Source organism: Colletotrichum phormii, assembly GCF_030913505.1.
Source record: "Colletotrichum phormii strain CBS 102054 chromosome Unknown BDP81scaffold_5, whole genome shotgun sequence".
In the NCBI taxonomy this organism is placed as follows: Eukaryota; Fungi; Ascomycota; class Sordariomycetes; order Glomerellales; family Glomerellaceae; genus Colletotrichum; species Colletotrichum phormii.
Genome location: NW_026851447.1, coordinates 446,145 through 471,916, shown reverse-complemented (window position 1 = coordinate 471,916; position 25,772 = coordinate 446,145). Strand labels below are relative to the sequence as shown.

Here is a 25,772-nt window from a genome sequence, read left to right as displayed (position 1 = left end):
CCAGCTCCCTAAAGTTACCAAGGTACCTTGCTGGGGGAGCTGTCCTCATCTCAATCAATCGAAAATCCCACGGTGCTGCAGCGCGGCTTAGGAATGGCTCGTTTTCAGTGGCTGCCATCCCTGCTGAGCAAGGGGCAGAAACGCATCCCCCCACGGAGCTCGCCCACCAGTACCACGGCATTCAACAGCCCGTGCCCGGGCACTAAACCCGCTGGAAGACCGGCGCAGCGGGTTCCATTGGGACCTGCAGCTTGCACGGCGTCGTGGCATTGACGGGAGACGCCTATGGGCTGCGGCGCTGCTGGATGATTAGTAACGCCGCCTACCGACACGACTTGGCAAGCACTGAACGGCGCCGGTCCAAGCTTCTGACTTTCGAGCATTGCGAATAGGTACGTACCGTTCTCGGCCGTGATTATGGACCCACTTAATTCTAAAGCAGCCTCCAAAAGTTTGGCGCGGCTGTCACGCATCGCCAGTCGCCTCCAGAAGGCTGCTAAGCAATCGACTCCCACTTTCATCTGTCCCATCGCATTGTGATTCTCCTCCTCAGCCCAATTCTGCGCACCCGCAGCACTACTATCGTTTTGCGTTCCACCAAAGCATGCGCCCTCGCATAGACCCGAGAAGATTCACCATTGCCGCAGTGATCTGCTACGTCGTAACACAAGCTACACCAAAAGCGTTCAGCTCCACGGCGCATTTCGATTCAAGATGGCGGCCCCAAAGATGACCAAGAACCAGATGCGGAGGGCGAAGAAGAAGGAGCAGAAGAAGACCCAGACAGAGGTGCGTCATCTGCTCCGTGATGGTGCATGCGCGCGTGATACTGACGTGAAGGACAAGCAGGTCGCGTCAAACACTCCCGAGGTCAAGGACGACGAGAAGAAGCCCGACGAGACCGAGGCAGCACAAGAAAAGACTGGAAACGATCTCGAGGTTAAGAACGAGTCCGAGACCAACGCCAAGGTCGAAGCCGATGGCCCTGCCGACGATGAATTCAATTTTGACGATGAGAGGTTTGCCGCGTTCAAGGATATCTTTTCAAAATTCGGCGTCGCAATAGACGAGGACGAAGTTTCAAAGGAGGCCAATGCGGGCAACACGGGCGAGGTACTGTGGGACGACGACGACATTCCCAGCGAGGACGAAGAGGCATCAGGACAGACAAAGCTCTCCAAGAAGAAGAGGAAGCAACTCAACAAGCTCTCTATTGCGGAGCTGAAGGCCTTGGTCAAGATACCCGATGTTGTCGAGTGGCAGGACACCTCATCCACAGACCCGCGCCTTCTCGTGCAGATCAAGGCGCAAAGAAACGTGGTACCCGTCCCTGGCCACTGGGCCTTGAAGAGAGAATACCTTTCCTCGAAGCGAGGTATCGAGAAGCCGCCTTTCCGGTTACCAAAGTTCATCGCCGAGACGGGCATTACAGAAATGCGTGATGCCGTTCTCGAAAAGCAGGAGCAGCAATCTCTGAAGCAGAAACAGCGCGAGCGTGTCGCCCCCAAGATGGGCAAACTGGACATCGACTACCAGAAGCTCTACGATGCCTTCTTCCGCTTCCAGACCAAGCCGGAACTCACGCGGTTCGGCGAGGTGTACTACGAGGGCAAGGAGAGCGAGGTCGACTTCCAGCACTTCCGGCCGGGTGACCTGACCGAGGCCACAAAGGAGGCCTTGGGTATGCCGCCAGGCGCACCTCCACCATGGCTCATCAACCAGCAGCGATTCGGCCCCCCTCCATCATATCCCACTCTCAAGATCCCAGGACTCAACGCCCCGCCGCCACCAGGCGGTTCTTGGGGTTTCCACCCGGGTGGCTGGGGCAAGCCCCCCGTCGACGAATTCAACCGCCCTCTGTACGGAGGTGACGTCTTCGGTCTCACAAACCAGGCCGGCGCACAAATCGCACCACCCGTCGCCGCGCCCCTGGCCACCGGCGAGCCCGTCGAGAAGACTCTCTGGGGTGAGCTGCAACCCCGCGACGAGGAGTCGGAAGAGGAAGACTCGGAAGAAGAATCCGACGACGAAGAAGAGGAAGACGAGGACGGCCCCGGCGGCGGCCTCGCCAGCCCGAGCGGCATCGAGACCTCGGGGGGCATGGTCTCGTCCGTACCGACGGATTTCCCGGGCCACGGCGTCGAGACCTCGGTGGCGGGCGAGATGGACCTCCGCAAGCAGCGCCGCGGCTTCGACACGGAGGAGAGCTCGCACCCGCGCTCGGCGTACCAGGTCATTCCCGAGCGGCAGCAGCGTACCGAGGGTTTCTTCGGCAGCGACAGGGTATACGACCTCAACCAGCAGAAAGCCAACATGCCCGTGCTCGGCCAGGAGGACGACAGCCGCAAGCGCAAGAAGCCCGGCGACGTGGACGTCGCGCTCGACCCAGACGCGCTGCTCAACAACGACGGCATCAGCAAGGACGAGGTGCAGCGGCGGTTCGAGGAGGGGAAGCGCGAGGAGGGGCTTGGTGCCAAGTGGGCGTACGAGGAGGACCTGTCCGAGATGATTGCGCAGGAGTCGCGTAAGAGGCAAAAGGTGGACGAGAAGCGCAATGACGAGAAGAAGAAGCAGAGCAAGTACAGGTTCTAAAAAAAAACTATGTTGGCTGGTTCTTTGTTGAGAAGGGACGGAGAGAGACAGAAACTGTAATGGTATGGCTTGAGACTTTGGCAGTTTGCCTCCAAGTCTTTTGGACGGTTTTTTATGTTGCAATAGGGGCATCGGCGCCGGGTTGGGCATACAGAAATTCTAAACGTTGTTTCGCGATTTTGATGATCCCATGCATGTTGGTCTTTGATATCTCGTTTAAATCGATCGAAAAACAAACAAGCTAGAAATCGTAAAAGTTTTTCTTTCTCTTCACGCTCAACTTTGATCGCAAGGAGGCGCTTGGTTTCCTCATCATTTCAAAGTGAGATGCAATTAATAAAATTTCATGTCTGATGCCTCTAGAATCGCCATCTCTATCGGCCGCCCCAATCATGATGCGACGCCGTTTGCCCCATGCAGATGCCATCCGCTTTGTCGTCGGAATGGAAAATGATTCTTCTCTCTCTTCTTCCTCTCGTCACACACTCTTCCCTTTCCCCTATCTTTCTTTCCCATCTTCCCCGTCCTCTTCTCTTCTACTGATTCCTCGAATTTGGCGAGTGAATACTTTATTTTATACACGTATCCGTCTTGATTCCAATGCTGGCGGTGGCTGGGCTATCCTCTTACGTCCGCTCTGCCGCTGGTCTGTCAAAGCACTCATCGCAGACCCAATCCGGGTCCTCGACGCTCATCTTTGCGTTTTCGCTGATGCAATCCGAGTGGTAGAGCCGTTTTGAGCATTCCTGTAGACAGTGTTTAGCTGGCGTCGTTGATAAGGTTAATTACGAGTAAATCACTCACCAGGTTCGTACACAGGAGGAGCCTCGGTCCCAGAACAGTCAGCCCACACACCAAGCAACCACCGGCGCTCTTGCGGATATGAGGCCCCTGAGGCGATCCCTTGGGCACCAGCGTCGGGTACTCTCCGTTCTTGATGCCGAGTTTCGCCTTGCGTGTTGCGATGTGGTCGAGGGCCTCCACGACGGTCCCGTGGTCGAGACTGCTTCGCGCCAGCAGGTACGTAAAGTGCTTGCCAAACTCAGTCATGCGAGAAGGCGAAGAGAGAAGCCACTCTGACTTGAGCCTCACAAAGCTTAGCCACGCCGCAGGGAAGTATATGCTAGACGAGAGGCGCTTGGTGAGCATGAACTTGTCCCATTCCTGCATGTACTCCCTCTCGTCTGGCGGGACATCAGAGAAGTCCGCTAGGGCATCGCGATGCCACTGGATGAGCCACTTATCGCTAGCGGGTGGCTTCTTGTACTCGGTGCCTGGTTGTAATGTGGCCCTGGTGATGGGGTCATAGAGCGTCTGTCCAATATCTGGTAGAAGCATCTTCGAGCGTGTCTATATAAAGTCAGCAAGCTTTTCGCGAGGTCACATGCAAGAGAACGAACCTGAACGGGTTTGGCAGGCGGTTGTTTGCTGCCGCGACCTGGTGGTTGAGGCCCTGGTGTGCTCTGATCTTCGGTACCAAACCGTGATGTTAAGAATGATATATTGCCCTCTGCGAACTGGTCCAAATCGAACGCCTTTGTAGGTCTTCTGAGAGCGAAAGGCTCCGGACCAAATGTGTACGTCTCATAGCGGTGTGCTACTTCGAACTCGGCGCCTTTCGCGCGAGACTGCGGCCGGAACTCATACTGGTCGTGAAGACTGATGAGGTGAACCTGCAGCTGAGGGAGAGAGCTATGTGGCATGCCGCATGTGATGCAGCGGAAGGAATCCAGGCAGACCTTTTCGCTGGGCAGGTGATACGTGACGGTTCCCTCTTCGACGGCATTCGCGGCGCCGCGTTTCTTCCGCTTCTTGTCCCTGCCCTGGGCCTTGTCACTGAGGACTTTCAGGTTGTAATTCTTGGTGGCGCCGCGCACTCTCAGGGACCGATTAGGGGTGAGTTCTTCTTCGGGATCCTCGTCCACGTGAACATCCCCATTCACAGCGCCGTTTCTGGGAGCCTTGACTGGAGTTCCCGGTGGACTCTCGTATAATGGTTCCTGGCCGTAATCCGTGAGAAGTGAGTCCTGCGCCGCTAGCATGCCGGATACTGTGATGGAGGGCTCTGTACCCGCTTCCACGGCCCGAATCTGGCCTGCCTCAAAGGCAGTAGTCCACTGCGCATCGATATCAATGACATGCTCTGTCGGGCCAAGGGATTGCGGCGTCTTCTTGACTTTGAGGTTTAGTAGTGCCTTCCTGCGTGTGAATAAATCTGACGATGCGGCAGCGAGAACCCAGTGTATGGCTTCGGTAGGGTTTGCATCGTCGCCTGAAGAGTTGATGTTGATGGGGGGCCAAAAGGTTGGGCCGGCAGCTTCGAGCTCGACACAGAGACGGTAAGAGTCAGCCAAGTCAAAGGAGCCATTGTCGTCGCGATTGATGCGCATGCTGTCTTCCGGGATATAGAATGGGCGTTGCAAGCAGATGCGCGCCATCCGGTTTGGGCCGCCAGGATCCTTGAAGGACCTGATATCGCAAAGCTGGCTGTTGCAATACAACAATACTTCACCAGCTTTGGTGACATGAGACAACGAAACCTTGCATCGCGCTTTGAGATTCACGACATCGTCGGAAGGGGCGACGGATATTCTTTTCGAGGCCCTGTGGAAGATCCTGTTGACCTGGACACGCAGGTTGCGCTGCAGGTCGCCAACGTCTCGTGCCTGAAATATTTGGTCGGCGAGCTGATGATCGGCATCCATGCGACGGCGCTTGTTGGGGCGGACTTCATGATGAGCGTTGGAAACATCTCCGGAAGCAGCGGCCTTGGAAGCCGAAGACTGGGTGTTTCCCATGCCTTGCAAGATGTTCCTCTGGAGAAAAGGGGTACTGCGCTGGCGCCGCGAGTGAAGCGTCATAGCTGGTGAAGGGGGACCATGAGAGGTTTATAGAAATAATCCCGCTTGGTGCTTCCCAGAAAGGCTAAATGAAGACTGTAAGCCTTCAAATCTACCCTGGATGTGGTTGCCCCTTACTTCGCAAAGCCCACTTCAACGTGGCGAGCCAGAGTGGAAGGAGAATGTCTGGTCTCGATGCTCATTGAAGGACTGCAAGTGAGAGGCCGAGTCTCACGAGAAAGGGGCAATGAGGCACAACCTCACTGTTGTCTCCTTTCTGGCGTCTTGAAGCAGAAGATCTCCAGAGTGGCGGGCTGCACGATTCGGATAAGGCGCAAGTCTGGTTTTTTTTTTTTTTTTGTCCCAGACCTGAGCCAAAGAGGTGTCGTGGTGACTCGTAAGCAATGCGACAGGAGGGCCGAGACAGTGAGTGGGACCCAACGAACGAGACGCGACCGCGACTCGGGTCTTGGTCAGGAAGAAGGAAAAGAAAAAGTAGCCCGGGCGGCAGGCTGCTTTGACAAAAGAGAGAAGCGAGCCTAAAATATGACGGACCGTAGACTAGAAAACCATGTTCTAGCTTTGGCTGAAGAAAGGCGGCGCGTTCCTGACGGTCAAAAGTGGTGGCGCTGGGCGATGACAATAACAGGAACAGGCTGTGATAGAGCGGGAGTGGAAGCGCGTCGTAGGTCGTTGATGGCTTAAAAAACGTGGATCATCCAACCCCGGAGCAATTGAATTTTGGAGGCGGACCGGGGGCCTTCTGCAAACCGTCTGTCACTGGCCAGGCTCCCTAACAGTGAAACTAACTGGGCGCTATGAGTATGGTGTCTTCCACTGGTTTGTGCCTGCTCTGGCTGGCCTTTGGGCCTTTGGCTGCGGATACCTACCTACCTTAGGTACGGGTACGTTACTCGAGGAAGCCAGTAAGGCATGTTCGTGATTGGTCATGACCTGTTAGTAGTGGGTCCATTCTCTCCAGGCGAAGCGGAAAGCATCCGACTGCGCAGATGCTCGCTCCGACAACCAAATCAAGTTGGTCCTGCTTTCCGCAGTATGGAACCCTGTCTCAAATTTCTTGAACAAATATTTCTGCACTTTGACATGACATGATGTTTTCTTCCAGGGCAAGAGCTGCCATCCGCACGGCAACTCGGAGCAAAGCAACTAACAGCCAAACCTTGCCTCGCCGGCTAGAATTTACTTGCTCCTTTCCAAGCCTCCGACACTCTGCAGTGCAACATCCTTTGTGTCGTTGCTATTGCGCCAGGGAAACCTGATGCTGCCAGACTGCGAGCAAACTCACTCTCAAGAGTTGAGAAACCGGAGACTTCCACTTGTCTGGCAGTATTTTTCTCATAAACCGCGCATAGGCCATGTGTTTGCGGGGCCCCTCGACAAGCGTAGGCAGCCCGCGGCAGCCTTGAGGTGCTCCAAGACGCTAGTGCAAGGCTGAGAGCTCCTTCTTGTTGGTGGTTCAGTCACTGTTGCACGCACCTGCCCCACTAACTCCAACTCCAACTCACTCGCAAAGGTGTGAACCTTCCTCGACGAGTCTCTCCAAATATCCAAACTTTAGACTTTTCTTCTACACAAGTGTGTCGGTGTGCGCACTCAATTCTTCCTCCATCTCTAGTTGCACACTATATGAGCAAATCGCTACTGCAACGTGCCGTCTTGCTTCTTCACAACGGACTTCCGGCCGCTGGCGCATACCGTCGCAAACGTCATCACTCGACAGCTCAAACCAGCATGCGCTAAGTCTGGTGTGCACCTCGACACTCTTCCGACTGGCTATATCGCCAGAAAGCTCTGCGTATAGTTCGAGCACAGGTTAGTCACCGAGTTCAAGACAGTCTTCATTAAGACATTCCCTAAGATACGACTCCGTTCAGTGCAGGGCACATCACTACTACGCCATGGCCTCTAAGCGGCAAGGCACAACCTCGAGGCCTCGTCGCGACTCGGCGAGCGCTACAGGTTCCCATTCTACCGTCAACGATCGAATGCGAGTCACCAAACCTGGATCCCGACCGTCCCCGAATAAGCCCACCGATGGCCTCCGATCTAAGACTCGATCTTCGACCCGCTCCCACATTCAGTCATACGTTGGCATGGAAAGCTCTGATGAGGAAGACTCCGTCGTGGACGAATCCGAAGATTTTGAGGAATCAACCCGTACCTCACGCAAGAGTCCCCGAAAGACGCCGACCAAGGCTAGCGACGGAAGAGGGGCTAGGAGGGCCGGCACCAAACGCAAGTCGACCACAACCGCGCGAGACTCTACCCCCAAGAGAGGCCGAGGTCGACCTCGCAAAGTGGAGGCTTCACTGCGGAAAGCCAAGCATGACTCCTCAGACGAGTCCGACGACAATGGGTCCGAAGACGAACTCTCAAATGCCAAAACTGCTCCCAAGACCACTCCGGCTAAGCCGCGTGGAAGGCCTCCGAAGAATAAGACGGATGTCGAGATGAACAACGCAACCTCTGTCATCATACCAAACTGGCTCGACCCTCAAATCGCGCATTCAATCTGGGTCCAAATATTTCAATTCGTGGCGACTTCAGGCGATGAGCAAGATACATTAGACGTCAACTGGATTCTCCATACGGCTAGGGCGTGTAGACAATTCGCTGATCCGGCATTGACCGTTCTCTACAAGTGTCCACCGATACGGGACGAGACCAAAGCTTATGGGCTCGCGGAACTACTCGAGAAGCCGCCATCGCAGACCGCTTTCAACTATAGAGCGAAAATCGAGGCCCTTCACATCGATGTGAGACTGGTGTCTTTACGAGGTCTTACATCGCCACTGAAGCTGATGCAGAACTTGCCACGTCTCAAAGAGGTCCTGCTCGTGCATGGATATGACCAGGCCCCTTTCCGAAAGCTAAAGGAATCCATCAAGTGGACTTACCCTGACGAGCTATTTCAAGCATTCGAGGTGTCGCCTACCGCAGATGCAGAGGCTGGGGAGAAGACTGCGATAACACGACTCCGAAGCTGGCAGTGGAGCTCTCGGCTGATGAACAAGAACTGGGAGGCTAGCCTTGCGAGGCTTCAAGAAGTTCATCAGATGCCGAGCTTCGTCTCTTTACGGAAACTCAAGTTCGTAAACTACCAGATGCCGTCCATCAGACTGGACAAAGACCCCGAGACCAATCCCGAATTGCTGGCTGAAGATCAGAAGTCTGTGAGCCTGCTTGCGAACTCTATCCTGGCTCTTCCCAATCTCGAAGATCTGGTTTTTGAATCCTCGACAATTATTACTACGTCCCTGTTTCCCTTGCTCCCAGCAAAGCTGAAACGCCTAGAGCTAGTGAATTGCGCCGAAGTCATTGCCGACGATTTCAGCTTGTTTCTGGTCACGAAGGGACATCAGTTGCAGTCGCTTGTGTTGAATCACAACCGCTCACTGAACCTTTCCTTCCTCACGGTGCTGGGAACTGCCTGTCCGCATCTTAAGGAGCTGCGTATGAACCTGCAGTACTTCAGCTTGTTGGAGTCGAGCAACGATCGACTTCCCTCTTATGACACACTATTGCTCCCGAACGAGGTTCCTAGCTGGCCAGCATCTTTGCAGGTGGTTCATTTAGAGAATCTCCGCCACTGGAGCTCTGGCGCAGCTGATACTGCGGCAGCCGAAGCCTTTCTTCAATCATTGATTGATGGCGCTAAAGACCTGCCGGATCTCAGACACATCTCGATCAAGGCAATGCTCAGCATTTCCTGGCGATCACGAGTCGAGCTCCGCAAGTCGTGGCAGGAAAAGTTTGAGAAGATCTTCCTCCGACAAAGCCCCGACCCAAGGCCACATTTCACCCTGCAGAAACCGCTACCCGTCGAGCCATCTCCCCTGGTCGTTTCGAAGCGAAAGTCCAAGAAACCTGCCGCAGAACCATCTCGGCGGAGCAAACGAGTTGTGCCCTATGCCTCGGGTACCTCTTCTCGCGCTAGTAGCACGTCGAGGGGGCTTCGTGGCCAGCTGCAGAAGCCTAAGTCGTACGCGGAGCCCGACAGCGATGAATTCGACTCTGATAGCGATGTCGAAATGGAGGAGCGATCAGAAGATTCTAACCAAGGCGAGACCGACGAAGCCGCCGAGGGAGCAGTGGCAGACACATTCGTTCAAGGCATGTGCAACGTCGTTGATATCCACATCGACAACCAAAAACCTCGGGAGCACCAGTACAGCATGGATGACTTCCTGAACGACGAACGAGACTTTGAGGTCGATGACGAATGGGATAGCGATATGGATTACGAGTAGGATTGATTGTCTATTCGCTTCCCTTTGTCTGCGAGAGATACTCGCTTGAACTTTGTCATTTTGGCTTTCGCAGAGAAGCACCAAAGACGAGGCGATTTCCCTCGCATATTGTGTAATATTACAACTTAGCCAACTTCTATACGCACGCGTCCATGGCTCGAGGCCATGGGAGATGAGACGGCGGAGTGGGCAATGGTTTGGCTTCGGAACATAGGGAAGGGCTTGCTTGAGAGCAACTCACTTGGTCGGCCAACAAGGGTTTATAGAAAACGAATATGGATTATGAACTGATGGATTGGACTGAAGAGCCAGAAGGAAGGCTGGTTCGAGGCACTACTGCAACCAAGGTAACCTACCAAACTGAGAGGTAGGCATCTCAGACTATAGCTTCTCCTGTATCCTACGGTACAGATGAGGAAGCAATAGATAGTTGCTCAATGATAAAGAAATGTTTCATCAATGCTGGCTCGCCTTCTTCTAAGCTTTGGACATGTCTGGTATGCCGCGGATCCCATTCGCTCCTCGTAATCACGCAACGTAAGGCACAGAAGCTCCTTGCTACGAACTTTCGAAGGGGAAGGAGGCAACCACCCACCCGTCGAACCAACCCAGACGTACGAGTATTCCAGCACCTGCCGATGATACACGCACACAAAGGGCATATACCCCCCCTCAATCCCAATTCCGTCACCACAACCAGCAGGCGCCCGTCTAGGCCGACGGGTCAGGTCAAACTGGAATGGGTTGGGGGAGTGGTATATGGTTCGACAATAAATTCCCAGCATGTGCACCAAGAGATGTAGCCCCCAGTTCAATACCGGGGCGGCGGGGGGGGCGTGAACTCTTTTTTTTCTTCTGCTTTGTTTTCGTTTGGTACTAGACGGACAGACTGACTGACTTGACGTTCACTTGATTTTTGTATTTTTCCTACAGGTAATGAAGCAAAAGCAAGAAGGAGGCAAGGGTATGTGCCTCCTCGACTGATAGTAGTAGTAGTAGTAGTAGTACATCTTCATCGCCGCTGTAAAGGGGGAAAAGAGAAACAAGAGTTCAATGCCTTCTCCGATCCACCAAAATACACAACAGAAAGTCCACTCCCTCTAATTCACTTCGACGGTGCTTCCTCCTAGAACGCGGCACCGCCCATGCCCTCACCAGCCAAACTCTTCAAGCTCTGCTCGCTCACATCCACCCTCGTCTTCCACGCCTTGGACTCCATCTCGAGCTTATCCCACATCTGGAGGCTCTGCCGCAACTTATCCTGCTTCGCATCCAGCTCCGCGCGGGCCTTTTCCTCTTCGGCCTTGAGTTTCCTGTAGTGCGGCTCAATGTCCCTCGTGATGCCCGTCGTCGTCGCGAGCAGAGACGGGTCGATCTTGCCACCGGGGATGATGGGCGGCAGGGTAGCGAGCATGCTTTGCGCGAGCGTCAGGCGGACGTTTCCGGCGCCGTGCTGCGAGGAAGGGCCGGTGGGAGGGTTGAAAGCTTTGGGCCCTGCTGACGATGTGCTTAACGGTGTAGTGTTGGAGGGGTTGGCGCGCGGACCGGTTGGGATGCTGGAAGGTCCGTTGCCAATGGAAGAAGGGGATGTCGTGGGGGCAGGGGCCTGACGAGGGGATGGACCGGACCACGAGCCTCGTCCACCGCGGGCGCTGTATCCGCCGCCCCTGGCCGAAACTACGTAGCCTCGGGGGCCGGCCGGGGGGATCGTCGGGCTAACGGCGTCTGCGCGCGAGGGTGGCACGCTCGGGGTCGGCGGGTGTCTAGGTGGCTGGACAGCTGGTGAGCCGGCGGGCGCAGTGAAGTTTCGGGTCGCGGCAGGGCCGGTTGGAGGAGCACGTAAAGCGGCGGGGCCTCGAGGTGGTGTCTTTGCGACCGGCGGGGCCGGCTCTTGGGGGGCGGCGATCGCGGAGGCGGCGGAAACGGCGGCGTTTGCGGTGGCGTTTGCGGCAGGCTTGGGTGCTTCGCGAATCGTCGTCGTCATCGTCGAGGACGATGATGCGGCAGAAGCACCGGTCTGAAGCGGTGTGGGTTCCCGCTCTCGCTCTCGCTGCTGCTCCCGCTCAACCCGCTCGACACGCTCCCCACGCTCCCCACGCTCCCTCGATTGCGGCCGCGAACGTGCTCGGGTGGAAGGAGGAGGGTGCGGTGACGACTTGCCTGAAGCTGATCGAGACGTGATCGCTGACGAGATGCCAGAATCTCGGGGCGGCGAGGCCCGTCTGTAAGAGGATCCTACGTATCTCTCGCCACCACCGCCGCGGCGACTCGTACTACGAGATCGTGGACGGTAGTTGCCACGAGATGCCGGCGCAGGCGACCGCCGGGGCGGGCTTCTGTCCCTGGGACCTCTGTCGCGGCCGTATGGCGAACGCGACCGGCGTCTAATAGGTAATGAGACCGTAGTCTGCACAAAGGGGGGCAACGAACGGTACCTGTCGTCCCGCCGATCAAAGTCCCTATCTCTGTCCCTCTCACGCTCTCTGTCTCTGTTGTCGCGGCGCGGCGGCGACCTAACACGGTCGCTCCTCTCATCTCGAATGGCGGGAGATCTTCCAATGGGACTGCGGCGCCTTGAAGGGCTACGTCTCAGCGAGGGCCGTCTCACAGGAGGAGGGCTTCGAGTTCTATCCCGTCTGCGCCATGTGTCGCTCTGAGGGCGCGGGTCTCTGTCGCGGGACCGATCACGTCGGTAACGCTCAGCACTGCGTGAGCGGCGGCGGGCGGGAGATCTTCCGGGAACGTAGCTGTCCGACGTCAGGGGCGGTGTGCGAGCGCGCTCTCTGTCGCGGTCTCTGGATCTCGGGCGATCTCTCGTGTCTCTGGTATCTCGGTCCCTGTCTCTGTCGCGGTCTCGAGATCTTGGCCGGTCTCTGTCTCTATCACGATCACGGTCGCGATCGCGGTCACGATCTCTGTCTCGGTCTCGTTCGCGGTCCCTCAGTGGACTTCGGGCTCGTCGAGGGGAGCGGTCTCCGCCGCCACCTCCGCCTCTAGGAAAGGGTCTCCAAGACTCGCCAGCGCCATACCTAGTGACCTCGCCGTCTTCGTACCTATGATTATTTGTCAGCTGATTCCATTGATCATGGTCCAAACGTAGTTAGAAGGCCACGCGATGTAGAAAAATGGTTGATTCAGTGCATGAGGCTCATAGCTCTCCGCCAGCCTGTGACGGTAGGTGATCGCCGTACAGGTACGGGAGTCCGAGATGGTTCCGTGACAGGTAACAAGCTGGAAAGCAAGAGATACACCATCGCCGGGACCACAGGTTTTCAATCCTATGAGGGACACTCCGGTACAAAGTAATCGTGAAATGTGCCAAGCTCGATCAGGTAGGCCCTGACGAGCTCGGGACGAACGGGTGGGAAAGACACTAGGAAGCTGCCAACAGCTACTACCACGTACCTGCTTCTCCGGTCGCGATCCATATTCGTTCGTGTCGTGGAACCGTAGCCCGCAGATTAGGCTGGGAGCAATGCTCGTAACAAAAGCCTTTCGTGATAGGGTCGTGAATCTTTGCTTGCGCTGCGCGCGCGATAGTTGGGTTGGGAAGTTGGATGGGTCAGCTAAAATGCGCGCCAACGCCAAACGTCAATCGTTCCTTGGATGGAGCAGGGTTCCTAAGGATGCAAGCAGCAAAAAGCGCCCGAGGATTAGGATCGGGCCCCCCCCCCCCTGAAAACCAAAGGGTACCCACAAAACGGAGGCTGGAGGACCAGCTGTGAAGCGCGCTCAGACGCGCTTGTCTGGATAAGATAAGGATTCATCGGCTGTTGGGCCAATGGGTGTGTATCAGCGGACGTCAGTGCTGGTCCACAAGGCTCCCTACCAGCTGGAACCAATCAAAGCTTGGAGAATTGACGATGGGCTGGGATGTTAAGTGATTCGCCGGAAAAATTGTGACCCCACGACGAGGCGAGTATTGAAGAGGCCAACAGCAAACCCACGAAAACCGTCGTAGTAACTGGAACCCAAGGAGGGGTCCACTGACTAAGTCTCTCTCATTCTTGGCGACTTGAAAAGGAAGGACCTTGCTGTACACCCGTAACTTACCTACTGTGTGCGAAAGCCAAGTGCAGATCTCATTTCCCAGAGGTCAAAAAGCAAAAGATTAACCTTAAGAGTGGCTTTGCCAATCGCGGTGAGGATTTGAGCCTCACGCGGGGGTCGAACCCGCAACCTTGAGATTAAGAGTCTCACGCTCTACCGATTGAGCTAGCAAGGCGGGTTATAGTGTGGATGCTGATCCACTGTTGGAGAGGAAGGCTGCGACTCATCTCTTGAACCCAGATTCACCTTGGTGAACGAGTAATGTCTCTCTGACCTTGCATTACACAGAGTAAGGCCAGGAACATAGGTCGGGTTCGGGGCAACATGGTTCGCATTGTGGTGTTGTATCAACAGAATTCTCTCGCGAAATGCCTAAGGTACGTCGATGGCCGCCGTCCCGCGCTCGAAAATTCCTCGCTCCTAAAAGTGTCTTCTCTTCTCAGATCCTCCGCTCCCCCGTGACAAGCGTGCTGCCGACCTGGACTCTATTTCCGTCCTCAACACCAGCCGACGCTTCATTTCCCATCTGTATATGTGCTGCACTGGACGCGCCTCCTCCAGTATATTGCCTCATGCTCGAGCTCCCAGCGTCATTCCGCCGGCATATGTCAAGTCATCTTATCGTCTTCCGTAGTATCACCATTCTGCCGAGCCGCGAGCATGTCCAGCATCCAGCTCTGGACCTCCTTGGCATGGGTATTCGCCATCTTCTGGGTGCCATTTTCCGGACTTCGGATTACCGTGCCGAAACGGCGCTTACTTACTCTGTGCTTGGTGTCTGCACGAGACCAGCACGCGTGATCGTGCTCAACGAAGATCTGGGAATGATCCTTGTACCAAGGTGCAAGCTCGGTGTCGACGTCAGACTTGACGGGTCGCAACATTCCCTTGATAAAGCAAGCGACTCCGGCAATTCTGGCTTTGCAGTCTGCGGCGAAATGGTTAGCATGGGAACAGCACGTTACTGCCATGTTGTGAAGAGACATACCTCGTCCGGTCAGGAGCGCCCTGACTCCACTGTACGACCGACCTACACCAAGAAGAAGGATATCGTCGGCCTCCTCGTAGAGCTGGATGTAGTTGTCCCATAAGTAATTCGCCAACTCTTGAAGCTCGCCCAGAAGCTCAATCTCTCCTGTCTGTTGGGTGTAAGGTTCCATATCTTCGTCTCGTAGAATCTTGTTCGGAACGTTGACGTCCATGACCGCAATGCCTTGGCCAACAGCCCAATCGATATACTGTTCGACGCTGTCGACGACCCATGCGTTGTGAGATTCCACGTGACGGTCAACCACATCAGGCTGAGCCAGCACCTCCGGCGGATCATGAAAGATGATGAGGATACGGCGTGCGGACGGAATGTCTGGCGTTACGAGGACCTGGTTCTCGTAGGACTTGAAGAGCATGTCCCTTTGTATGAAAAGAGGGATCATCTGGTGGCGTTGTGACAGGGCCTGCCTTTGGCCGAGCCTGATGTGGTCATTGAGTCGTGTTGCATGTAGATCTTGAATATCCGGCATCGGAATAATACCAGGTCTCATGCATTCCCAGTACGGTGCGTGGTAGCTCTGCACCTTGGCGAGGACCCTGGCTGCGTCCTTGTTCAGGGATGGCAAGTCCATCCTCGGTGGCGGTTCTCCCATCAGCGTACGGGCGACTGACACCGCTGATGTTGAAATGGCTTGCAGGTTGTACCCGCCCTCCAGGCACACGACGACCTTGCCTTCTGCCAAGGACATGAGCATGTGGGTCATGTGTGCGTAGCAGGCAGGGCTCACGAAGCAACCACCGAGGTCGTCTCCGTCAGCAGCGTCGAATCCTGCGGAAATGACGACCAAGTCGGGATTGAACTCCTTGGCGATAGGCATGATGATCTTTTGGAAGGCAGCAATATACTCACCATCCCCCATACCCTGATCGTGCCATCCAATGTTGATGTTCCTTCCCAGTCCAGGTCCTGTACCGCAGTGTTCGAGGCCTCCATCCGGTATTTCTGCATTCTCTGGTGGTCCGGGGTAGAATACTCCGTTTTGGTAGACATGAAGGGAGATGTACAGAACATTTGGATCGTCGTAGAAAATGTTCTGAATGCCATTGCCGTGATGAACGTCCCAGTCCAAGATGAGCACCTTTCTGCAGGTCTCTGGGTACTCTTGCTGACAGATCTTAACAGCAACGGGCACGTTGTTGAAGAAGCAGAAGCCGAGGGGTTGGTCGTATTCTGCATGGTGACCAGGGGGTCTGATGACAGCAAAGGCATTTTTGACGTTGCCCTCGACGACATGTTTGCAGGTGTCGATGGCGCCGCCGCAGGATAGAAGGGCTGCCGTGAATGTCAGACTGCCGACATAGAGTGAGGCACGGCCCTGGTCGTATTGCCGGCTCGTTTCTCTCAGCGTAGGGTAGTCCATCTTCGATAGGCTCTCGACCCAGTGATAGTGCAGCGGAGTGTGTGTCGTAAGAATTTCTTCCTTGGTAGCTTCACGAGCGCCAATCCTCCACATGTATTTCGACGGATTGTGGCGCATTGTTTCGGTGAGTTTGCTTTCCGGGCCGTTGAAAACCAGGCCATTCCTCTTGAATGCTTTGAAAATCTCTTCTATTCGGCGAGGGTCTTCCGGATGATGAGGCGTAGTTCCAAAGTCGGCGTTGACGTGAAGCTTCATGCGGTCATCGTAGCAACATGCCGTGGGCAGTAATCCTCGTCTGCGCACCGCGCCATCGTCTGGGATTTCTTCGGACTCTTCTTCGTACTCCTCATCCTCGTCGTCGGGCGATGTGGTATTCTCGTCTTTTTGCACCCCATCAGCAGGCACCGCAACTCCGTTGGTGGCCGCAGTGTCATTTGAAGGCTTATCGTCCCCGCCCATGACGACGTCCGGGTCGCCGCCTTCCATGGTCCAGAAACAGGCTGTGTCGACACGCCCCAAAACGCGAAGGATGCTTATCGCGAGCGACCTGAGATCGGGGTAGTGTCCGATACTTCGAGCAGCAGAGCGAGATCGTCGTGGCTAAGCAACAGAGGCTTGCCAGGGTACTGATGGCCGGGGCGTTTCGAGCTAGGACGGAAGGCAGTCCTAGGCCTCAGAAAGATGAGCAGGTCCGACTGAATGCTCTATCCTGTCCCCGGAAGCTTATCGATCTTCAACCACGCAGAGAGAAACACCACAGGTTGCCCAGAATCAGACGATCTTCTACTTCCAGGTTAGTTATATATTCAGGATTCGTCCAGGCGCTGGAAGTTGAGGAACAGCAGGGCAGGCCAAGTGAAAGACAAAGTGTCTCTTTCTGAGTCCTTGTTTCGAGAATGCGCCTCTTGAATAAGTGATAGCATCAAAAACAACTCTCAGGATGAAACTGAAGACTGACGAAGCTTGTATGAAGCTTTTTTATTGCTCGGCCTTGATGAAAGGGAAACGGCGTTAAGAGAAGCATTCAAGATGCGCCATCTCGGCCAGCTCGCTTGATGATGAAATATAAGACTGATGAGACTGTCGCTTGACTGTCGTAAATAGGAAAAAAGCACTTTGAGAAATTTCGACTGACCTTTGCGAGAACGATGGCTCAACTGTGGCTGCTGGCCTAGATGAGATCAACACTGAGATCGGATAAGCTCGCCACCAGCTGTTAGGTAGTAGGTCGGTCTGTCGCAAGTCTGATTACAGCGCAGCGCCTGCAGATGTTGGTCGTATATCGGGTGTAAGAGGTGAGTTCGAGAGAAAAGAGATATTAAGAACAAGGTTCCAGATGCGCAAAGACAATGCGCCGCGCTGATGGGGGACAATGCCGTCGTGTAGGACGACTATTAAGTGAGTGGCCGGGTGTGAGTGAGGATGGGAGAGGCTTGGGCCACTGACAAGGCGGGAGCTGGCCACAAGCTCGCCGCCTTGCAGGGTGCACCCGCCACACTTACGCCCCTGTAGGTCGCAGCCTTGCACTAGCGAAGACATCAAATCAGCAATCCACTAATTGCTGGGTTCCCGAATCAGGCAAGTTCAGTCTTTCTCCTTCATCTCTCTGGACCACATCTCTTTCCAAGATTGTTATCGGGGTGATTATCCATAGGAATACAGTGCATTAAATAAGTTCAGGCATCATATTGCTCATCAACGAAGCCGAAAGACTTTCTAGCATCAAGCATTGGTATTGCAAAGGAATTGGTGTTGCTCATGCACAAGAGATGCGAGATCAACTTGACGAAGGTTAGGCAAGGCCATGAAATAATCACTCTATTAGGATATTCATCCACTCAGACAATTCCTGCCTTAATTTCAACTTATATAGCTCATCGTGAGATGATTGCCTCTGCCCGAGAACTCAGTAACGTTGCCCGCCATGGGAATGACTTCGCTCGGCGAGAGCTCGGCCATCGTCTCCTGGTGGTGCCCAAATCCCTCTCGGCCGCCGAAAAGCTCCTGGAGGAGGAATCGAGCCATCATGGCTACCGTCACGACCAAGATGTTCATCCAAGTCGTCATCAGAGGTAACAATGCCTCCGATGCTAGTCAAATCAGCAATGTCGTAAAGCCACGGCCGCTCGTCCGCTGCTGACTGGACCGCTGCCACAAAAGATTCCTGATCCTGGGAGAAAGCGGGGTGCTTCAAGTTGACATCCGTCACCAGTCTCTTGCGAGGGTAGTTGAACAAGTTCTCGAAGTAAAACATTAGGTCTTCTGGATCCAGCTTGGCATATGTATCCACAATGCGTTCGCGAATGCTGGTTTCGATCATAGTCTCGAGCGGGCTGCTCTCGTCAACCTTTGACGCTGTGTCAGTGTTCAACTTTGAAGCGGAGGATGTCAACGTCACTTACAGGTTCGAGGTTCTGCTCTAGGTTCGGGTAGATGTAGTGCCGCACAAGATTCTTCATCGACAAAAAGAGATCTCTCATCTCGATCAACTCGCGAGTTGAATGAAGTCTCATGTGACTGGTTCGGATATCGTTGACAAACGGCTCTGGCTGACTGCTCCGGGGGCGAAGAAGTTCACTGTGAAAGTAAAAGGCGTATAGCCACCACCGATAAAGAGCCCGGCGAAGCTTAAACTTCTCTAGCTCGTCTAATTGACGGCAGTCCTCGGGTGTCGCGAACCAGTGTAGTTGAGGGAATATTTCCTCCCACTGCCGTGCCACCAAGCAGTACTTCAGCAAGGGTTTCAAGTCCCGTTCAACAAGCGTGACCGATCGAGGTGACGGCAAAGTGGTTCTTGTTGGTTTGTCGCCATTCAAAGCACCCGCATTGTGTTGTACACCGCCACGGGATAGAGTAACGCCCGTCATGTCACCCGGAAATCGTCTGAAAACGACCCGTCGCGGCTGGAAGGTATCTCCATACTGGAGCATGTCTTGGTCCGATGCTGTGAAGACTTGGAGAAGCTCGGGCAACGGGCTAAACTCTCGCTGGAGAACTGGCAGTAAAATCGCCGCCTTGTTTCTTTTCAGGAGTCCATGGAAAAGAGTGTTGACCTGAGCCAATGAGAAGATGCTGCGGACATCGAGTTGATGGTAGATGTCGAAAATGATCTCCAGAGGCAGCCCTTCGAGGCCGTCCAGTTTGCCTAGGTCGCAATCTGCCAGGTCTGATTGCATCTGTGTGCCCACAAACAGTGATGAATAGGTTGAAGACATCTTGAAAGCATTCAATGGTTGTCTATAGCGGTCTATGTGTGATGAGGGCGATCGTGGTTTGAGAGTAGATCAAGGATAGGGAAGAAATTGGTTGGACAAAGCAGTGCAGAGTCAAGTTTCGGGCTGGAGAATGTTTGTGATGAAAGGTTAGTCTGAGTCTGGTTGTTTTTCAAATTGACGATTATTCAGATGAACAAGTCAGAGAAGCAGCAAAACGCCCTCGGCAGCAAAGATGATACGAGTCGAATCTAGGAACAACTTAGAGGCTTTATCTCAAAGACAATGCTGGCAAACGCGCAACTCACTGGTGTATTGCAGCATATTGCTTCCAGGCAGCTTTCTTTCCTTGGACCTCGTGACGATGAGTTCCCTGGCGTCTTTTGATGCTTGCCTACTGATCAAGGACGAACAGAATGAGCTAGAACACGGGGCCTAGCTTTGATGTCGAAGGGAAGCTCTGGATGAGCGCTTCAACAAAAGTCACCGGATAAGGATCCAGTCACAAAAGATGTGTGTAATTGGGAGACGGGTTTGTCTCGTCTGGCCTCACGGATGAATGAAATCACCAGTAAGGTATCGGATCAATGGGTTTACTTCCTGATAACCCCAACGTTGGGGCTATCAATAAAGGCGATGATGTAGGTCGGCATTGTTTGCACAGAAGACACGATATTGGTCGAAATGGGCTGGCAGATGTCCCAGTTGGCCATGCTTGCTCACACAGAATGCGGTGCTGAGTTGCTGAAGCGGTGCTGCAGGAAGGAAACCTCAACGCGAAGGGGGGAATCGAGACCAAGTGAGAGGGTAGACGCGACGGTGACGGTGACGCAGAGGACAGGCACCCAGGTCCCGATTGCTGACCTAATGTTGCTCAAGCTCAGGAGGTCAAACCGCACAGGTACCGCGGGTTTCCAAGATGACGGAAGTTATCAACCTCCCTCCAGTGGGTTCCTTCCCCGGGCAATTGGCGTCAGGGGTGCCGTATCGCTCATGATTGTGGCTAGGGTGCTTGCGGCGCATTAGCCAATCATTGAGAGGTTGTTGGAGCCTACCTAAGACCTTAGGGGTACGTATTTCGCTATCAAAAGCTTCGCGCCCTCCGTCTGAGTGATTGATGCTAGACATGCGACTTATACCACATCTGCCACTTGGCATACCTTATTCTTCTCTGTCTTCTTCTTAAGGTCACTGGACAATTCATGGCTCCATAGCGGAAGGAAGATTGATGGAAAAAACGTTGGCCCCTTGCCAGTCGATAAACTCAAATATGCCTGAGCAGCATGGGATCTCATTATTACGCAAACAGTGCCTTGGTATCCAGCTCGTCCTTCGCCGCGCCCTTTCCACCCTTGCTCCTGAGGCCGAGCTCGCCTCTCTTTGCCGCCCGCTCTACTTCTTGCTCCGTCCGCGACGTGTGGCGAGTAGACTTCTTCTTTCTCAGGTCCGCGCGAATCTGGTTCGGGGAAACAAAGTTTCGGCTCTCCCAGATCTTGCTTCCACACATGCTGCCTTCGAGTATGACAATCGGGGTTGCTGTGTACCGCGGGCCAATCTCCACCAGGCTGACGTCCGTCTTGCCTCCCCTGAGGACTGACTTTCCGGTTTCCTCCTCCGTCTCGGCGTCGACCTCCTTGACCTCGAAATCTAATTGTCGCAGTGTCAGTCTTTGAGAGAGACGCAAATGCGATCGGTAGGGGTTGTAGACTTACAGCGGATCCAGATCTTCTCGTCGACCCAGCTGACTCCCATCACATGGTCCACAAAAGGCTTGGCCTTTCTCGCTCCCTCTGGAACCCCGAACACCATGGACATCAAGTTCTTGATGATTTGAAGGTGAGGTTCGGTGTCGAATGCAGCGTCAAAGGACAGTATAGGACGGCTGCCCTTAAGACAGTTACCCGGGAATCGCAACTCCTCCATGGTCATAATATTCTGAATGTGTAGACGGACACTGGGGCCGTTCGGTGCCTTGCAGATGTCAGTATCGCCCCACCCCCTTCGAGATCAAATTCCGTAGTGGAAAACACTCACGTTTGCCAGCCACATGTACAGGTCCTGGTGCTTCCTGGCCTCCAAGTAGCAAATCTGGGGTGTCGAGTTGAGCTCGGCGAGTTCGTTGAGGACGTGGAGTTTTGACTTGGTGTCGAACTAAAGCGGTTTGTTAGGATTGAAAATTGTCGACGAGCGCAGCCAGCAATGGCGGGTTGTTACGAACCTTGCTGTCGACCTTTCCGTGGGGCATCATCGACGCGATATCGCTCATCAGGTGTCGGTGTCTGTCGAGGTAAAAGGTCAGCAAGACTGCCGTGGCATATGAAGATTTGTTGGCGGAGCTTTACCTGTAAGTGACGCCTCTGCTTGAAAGAACCAGAGCGCGCCTCTTCTGGCGCACCTTCTTGACGCCATTGGTGGGCGCCTCAGGCTTGTCGGCCTTCTTGGACAATGACTTGTACACGGAAGCCATCTTGTCGGGTTACGAAGGTGGTGTGGGGGTGTGCTGGCAGCGTCGAAGATTGATGTTTGACGCGAAGAAGATATCGCAGCCCACTGCAGAAAGTAGAAGCCGACGGTTTGCGACCAGCCCAAATTTTTTTCTTCCCGCTACGGATTGGACGTCCGATAAGAGAGCTTATCGGCAAGGCGGTGACCCGGTGTAGCGGGGCACCCACCCACTTGAGAAGGTTCCCCTGTGGTGCCTGTGCACCTGGAACCTTTTTAATGAGTGAGCGAGGTACGTAACTGACTTGCGCGCATTCGTTCCCTCTGCCCTGTCGCCCAGACCGTGTCAGAGTGTGCCACAGAAGGGGAGACAAGAACAAAAACGTAGGCTAACCCAACTGAAGAGCGAGAGGGGGGCTCGAGGGGCAGGGCCAGGCTTGAGGGGACCGAAGGACCTACGAGTACCTAGCGCGGGCTGGGGGGAAAGAAACTTTGTGGATCGCAGCAAGCTTGCATGCCCACCTCAATTTCACTTTGCTGGAGCGCTTCAAGACGTCCTGACCAGTGTGATGCCAGGACATGGCTCGAGCAAGACCCCAAATTTGGGAATGCGGTACTTCAATGTCAAGGCATGGCTGGGTTGACCACTAAGATATTGAGCTGGGCCAGGGGAAGAAGCCACCTTGGGTTCAGAGGAACACCTGTCATGACCGCAAAATCCCTACTCAGAAGGGGTACGTCAGAACTCACGAACACTTCCCGTTCAGGTTGAAGGCGGCCAACGATGCGACCCGTTTATTCCAGGTACCATTACACTCCAAGGACACTCGCCAAGCGGTATCTTGGCTGCAGTGAGTATGTTATATGGCGAAGACGGGCCGGCCGTCAGATGGAAATGCCAAAAAAGACTTCGCACATCACCAAATCAGCCTAGAAGACCCTCAAGGCATTAAGATGGATTCATTCAACTACGTAAGCATGTCGGAGCGATCGTCAGAAACGTCAAATCCCAGACAAGCCGCACTGAGCCGTATAAAGGAGAACAAAAGAAAGGCCGAGACTATACTCCGTCCCCTCGGAAATCATAAAAAAGACTCATTGGATTCCTAGTCATTCCTCGATGCAGCAGCCCCTCCTTGACCAAGTGACGTACAGATTCCGGGGCATGTGTGTGACATGCCATGATATCGACCGTAGCAGCCCTCCCGAAAGGCCGTGAAACAGTTTCGCAGAAGGGGATTCGCTTAACAGCACTTGCCGCTCTTCTCTGCACTGTTGTCCGCAGGCGTGCTGAGCGAAATGCCGGCGCCGGCTCCGATGGAGGCTTGGGGTCCGTCGCCCGAGTCGAGGGCCTTGCTGGATACGATGCGGTAGATCTCTGCAGCGAGGCGAGTCACGTTAGCACTTGAATGTCACCAGATACCCGACTTGTGTAGGCGAGTTGCAAGACGGGGGAGTAGACGAACCGGTCAAGATGTTCTGGAATGCAAGCTCGACGTTGCTGGCATCGAGGGCAGACGTCTCAATGAATGAAAGGTGGTTCTCGCCTAGAGCACCGGTTAGCCAACTCAGGGTCTACGGCGCTCCCCCCCCCTGACGCTTCACCGCAACGTACTGGCGAAAGCCTTTGCCTCCTCTGTAGGCACTGCTCGCAGGTGGCGCAAATCGCTCTTGTTTCCGACAAGCATGATGACGATGTTGGCATCGGCGTGGTCTCGCAGTTCCTTCAACCACCGGGTGACGTTCTCGTATGTCTGATGCTTGCTGATGTCGTAGACAAGGAGGGCACCGACAGCTCCTCTGTAGTAGGCCGAAGTGATGGCGCGGTAGCGTTCCTGGCCGGCGGTATCCCAAATCTGTGCCTTGATCGTCTTGGAGTCGACTTGGATGGATCTAGTGGCGAACTCGACGCCAATTGTCGACTTGGAGTCCAGGTTGAACTCATTGCGGGTGAATCGACTGAGAAGGTTGGACTTTCCGACGCCCGAGTCTCCGATCAACACCACTAGAAGATGAAATTGTCAGCTGGCCCTTGAGAAAGCCTGTGGCCACTATGCGATAACGTCGCAGGGTCGGATCGGTCGTTGGCGCACCTTTGAAGAGGAACTGTAGGAGGCTTCAAGTTAGCGCAAGGAGGGGGACTGGAGAGCAGTTGGAGAGGGAGAGGGGTGGCAGTAGGGCCAAGGGGTATAGGGGATTGCAGCTGGAGAGACTCACGTCATATTCGTCGTTGGCCATGATGTCGGTTTGTGTTGCGAATGCGATGGACAAGTGTCTGGGGAGGTGTAGGTTCGTTGGTGTTGCGAAGCGAGGATACTGCGGCTCGATGGAGGTGGTGCGCGGCCCCGAGAGATAAAGCAGTTGAGTTGAGGCGAGGCAAGGTGTAAGGGTCTGGAACTGAACGAGAATGAGAGAGGTGGACAGTGCAGGTCAAGGCAGCATAGTGTGGTGGGTGAGGCAGCAAAGATTGAGGTAAGGTGGTGGTGTCGGCACCCGGGCAGCTCAGGTAAGGTATAGAGGCCACAGAGATTCGCTCGCCCGGAGGGTCGGTAGGCACCTACCCCAGAGAGGGACCAGCCACTGAAAGAAGGGAAGTCGGGCGTAAGGTACCTGAGGTAAGGTAACTAGGTGAGGCGGGTGTCAGGTACCTGGGCGCGTTAGATACCTGAAGTTAGGGGGTGCCGCTGGGGATTGTTCCCTTCCCAAGGCAGCCCGGGCGGCAAAGGGGGCTTGTCGGGTCCCGAATGCTCGAAGATTGGGAGTACAGGAGGTACCTCGACAGCCAAGGTACTTTAACATGTGGTGCAAGTTGATGAGATACCTTCAGGTACCGCGAGATAGATAGAACTCTCGTCAACTTTTGATATGGACGACTACCTTATGCGCTTTTGAGCAGATGAGTAGGAGACGGAGATATCCAAACCCCGGAGTAACAAAAGATCTATTTCTGAAAGAAAAAGGGCGTGTATTTCAAAGGTACAATCAAAATCATAAAGCCACTTATGGTGTTTTTAGAAACCATTAGTTCAGCATCTCCCTGCTGCCAGATCATCAACTGGTGGGGTTGTCTAGTAATTGGAACATCCATAATAGGTATGCAGGAAGGTCAAAGAGGTGCTTTGGTATGAATGTAGGTAGATAGACGACACGCTGACAAGGAAAGTACAAAAAGGTGATCAATGCCTTTGCTCCCATCACTTGCTACCCATTCCCTGCCCGGGCACATCAAAGTCGAAGGGGGAGGATGAGGTGCTCCACGTTCCCGGATGTGCTGAACCCGCTGAGCCACACCACCGCCGGGCATGCACCAACCACGTTCGTCACATCGGCGTCTCCCTCGTCTGCCTCGAAGATTGACAGGATGTAAAGAGGTCAGCAGTTGACTGAGGTGCTGGTGAGGTCCCAGGACGGGATCCCGCCGTCGGTAGCCGGAAGTGTTGCGTTTCACCTCAAGCATCACGTGTGCCCAAGCCGCGGTGCTCAGAGAGGACAACCCCAGCGTGCCTCATGTCGTTTCCTCTGACCCAGCTCGCCATGTGCCCTGAGTGTCACACACAGCTTGGTCTGTACTGAAGTACCAAGGAAGCTGACGTCGTCCATTTAGACGCAGTGCCCCCAAGCCACAGCACTCTATCTTCAACGCTACATGTTTGACACAAACTTCCAGATTGCGGCGTCCAGGACACGAGCTTTGGGGCAATCTGAGCTTTGGTTACCACTGAGGTTTGTAATCACAGGTAGCTTAGGTTCTACATGGAAGTTGTCTAGATCAGGTGGGGTAGATTTTGAACAGTTTCCTTGCCAGTTGAGGTGATCATCTTTGAGTCGCCAATACTGGCAGGAGAGGTTCACATTTGCTTATTCGCACTTACCGTACCCAGCTGATTTATTAGTTGACCAGAGAGGTAGGTATCCGTAGAGGGCTTTCTATACCTTACCTTACATATGCCGATT

General features: G+C 54.4%; 8 protein-coding genes and 1 non-coding gene across 9 annotated transcripts; 2 read left to right on the top strand and 7 right to left on the bottom strand.

The window, feature by feature from the left end:
• Positions 1 to 503: 503 nt before the first annotated feature.
• BDP81DRAFT_177064 (uncharacterized protein) lies at positions 504 to 2,769 on the top strand. Its single transcript, XM_060582225.1, has 2 exons — positions 504 to 789; positions 847 to 2,769. Exons 1-2 carry the CDS (start codon positions 715 to 717, stop codon positions 2,590 to 2,592), a joined length of 1,821 nt encoding a protein of 606 aa, XP_060448035.1. The 5' UTR covers positions 504 to 714; the 3' UTR covers positions 2,593 to 2,769.
• Positions 2,770 to 3,118: 349 nt separating this feature from the next.
• BDP81DRAFT_177060 (uncharacterized protein) lies at positions 3,119 to 5,542 on the bottom strand. The gene is made up of 3 exons (XM_060582224.1): positions 3,993 to 5,542; positions 3,397 to 3,942; positions 3,119 to 3,338 (listed from the first exon to the last, which is right to left on the bottom strand). The coding sequence occupies exons 1-3, from the start codon at positions 5,451 to 5,453 to the stop codon at positions 3,219 to 3,221; spliced, it is 2,127 nt and encodes a 708-aa protein (XP_060448034.1). The 5' UTR covers positions 5,454 to 5,542; the 3' UTR covers positions 3,119 to 3,218.
• Positions 5,543 to 7,089: 1,547 nt separating this feature from the next.
• On the top strand, positions 7,090 to 10,165 carry BDP81DRAFT_177044 (uncharacterized protein). The gene is made up of 2 exons (XM_060582223.1): positions 7,090 to 7,265; positions 7,328 to 10,165. Exon 2 carries the CDS (start codon positions 7,352 to 7,354, stop codon positions 9,701 to 9,703), a length of 2,352 nt encoding a protein of 783 aa, XP_060448033.1. The 5' UTR covers positions 7,090 to 7,265; positions 7,328 to 7,351; the 3' UTR covers positions 9,704 to 10,165.
• A 664-nt stretch (positions 10,166 to 10,829) lies between these two features.
• On the bottom strand, positions 10,830 to 13,244 carry BDP81DRAFT_469540 (uncharacterized protein; the record flags this gene model as incomplete). Its single annotated transcript, XM_060594527.1, has 3 exons — positions 13,109 to 13,244; positions 12,139 to 12,756; positions 10,830 to 12,087 (listed from the first exon to the last, which is right to left on the bottom strand). Exons 1-3 carry the CDS (start codon positions 13,129 to 13,131, stop codon positions 10,830 to 10,832), a joined length of 1,899 nt encoding a protein of 632 aa, XP_060448032.1. The 5' UTR covers positions 13,132 to 13,244.
• Positions 13,245 to 13,855: 611 nt separating this feature from the next.
• On the bottom strand, positions 13,856 to 13,928 carry BDP81DRAFT_t101. The gene has a single exon. It is a non-coding gene; the product is annotated as a tRNA-Lys (tRNA).
• Positions 13,929 to 14,361: 433 nt separating this feature from the next.
• BDP81DRAFT_313618 (histone deacetylase) lies at positions 14,362 to 16,623 on the bottom strand (the record flags this gene model as incomplete). The annotated part of the gene is made up of 2 exons (XM_060583910.1): positions 14,362 to 14,681; positions 14,742 to 16,623. 2 exons carry the CDS (start codon positions 16,621 to 16,623, stop codon positions 14,362 to 14,364), a joined length of 2,202 nt encoding a protein of 733 aa, XP_060448031.1.
• A 1,447-nt stretch (positions 16,624 to 18,070) lies between these two features.
• On the bottom strand, positions 18,071 to 19,379 carry BDP81DRAFT_313604 (F-box domain-containing protein; the record flags this gene model as incomplete). The annotated part of the gene is made up of 2 exons (XM_060583908.1): positions 18,071 to 18,511; positions 18,567 to 19,379. 2 exons carry the CDS (start codon positions 19,377 to 19,379, stop codon positions 18,071 to 18,073), a joined length of 1,254 nt encoding a protein of 417 aa, XP_060448030.1.
• A 1,294-nt stretch (positions 19,380 to 20,673) lies between these two features.
• BDP81DRAFT_313520 (Brix domain-containing protein) lies at positions 20,674 to 21,843 on the bottom strand (the record flags this gene model as incomplete). Its single annotated transcript, XM_060583899.1, has 5 exons — positions 20,674 to 21,023; positions 21,089 to 21,347; positions 21,411 to 21,527; positions 21,595 to 21,655; positions 21,719 to 21,843. The coding sequence occupies 5 exons, from the start codon at positions 21,841 to 21,843 to the stop codon at positions 20,674 to 20,676; spliced, it is 912 nt and encodes a 303-aa protein (XP_060448029.1).
• A 983-nt stretch (positions 21,844 to 22,826) lies between these two features.
• Positions 22,827 to 24,283, bottom strand: BDP81DRAFT_176974 (ras family protein). Its single transcript, XM_060582222.1, has 5 exons — positions 24,036 to 24,283; positions 23,912 to 23,924; positions 23,434 to 23,823; positions 23,285 to 23,365; positions 22,827 to 23,196 (listed from the first exon to the last, which is right to left on the bottom strand). The coding sequence occupies exons 1-5, from the start codon at positions 24,054 to 24,056 to the stop codon at positions 23,063 to 23,065; spliced, it is 639 nt and encodes a 212-aa protein (XP_060448028.1). The 5' UTR covers positions 24,057 to 24,283; the 3' UTR covers positions 22,827 to 23,062.
• Positions 24,284 to 25,772: the final 1,489 nt, after the last annotated feature.

What these genes read in the sequence shown, in the direction of transcription:
- BDP81DRAFT_177064 (XM_060582225.1), top strand. Translation starts at nt 715, where the DNA reads ATGGCGGCCCCAAAGATGACCAAGAACCAGATGCGGAGGGCGAAGAAG. An exon ending in AGAAGAAGACCCAGACAGAG is followed by an intron (nt 790 to 846) that starts GTGCGTCATCTG and finishes GTGAAGGACAAG; the next exon opens with CAGGTCGCGTCAAACACTCC.
- BDP81DRAFT_177060 (XM_060582224.1), bottom strand. Translation starts at nt 5,453, where the DNA reads ATGACGCTTCACTCGCGGCGCCAGCGCAGTACCCCTTTTCTCCAGAGG. An exon ending in CGCCTGCCAAACCCGTTCAG is followed by an intron (nt 3,943 to 3,992) that starts GTTCGTTCTCTT and finishes GACTTTATATAG; the next exon opens with ACACGCTCGAAGATGCTTCT. An exon ending in TCCTCCTGTGTACGAACCTG is followed by an intron (nt 3,339 to 3,396) that starts GTGAGTGATTTA and finishes CACTGTCTACAG; the next exon opens with GAATGCTCAAAACGGCTCTA.
- BDP81DRAFT_177044 (XM_060582223.1), top strand. Translation starts at nt 7,352, where the DNA reads ATGGCCTCTAAGCGGCAAGGCACAACCTCGAGGCCTCGTCGCGACTCG.
- BDP81DRAFT_176974 (XM_060582222.1), bottom strand. Translation starts at nt 24,056, where the DNA reads ATGGCCAACGACGAATATGAC. An exon ending in GGAGGCAAAGGCTTTCGCCA is followed by an intron (nt 23,366 to 23,433) that starts GTACGTTGCGGT and finishes CCGGTGCTCTAG; the next exon opens with GCGAGAACCACCTTTCATTC. An exon ending in ATTCCAGAACATCTTGACCG is followed by an intron (nt 23,197 to 23,284) that starts GTTCGTCTACTC and finishes GCCTCGCTGCAG; the next exon opens with AGATCTACCGCATCGTATCC.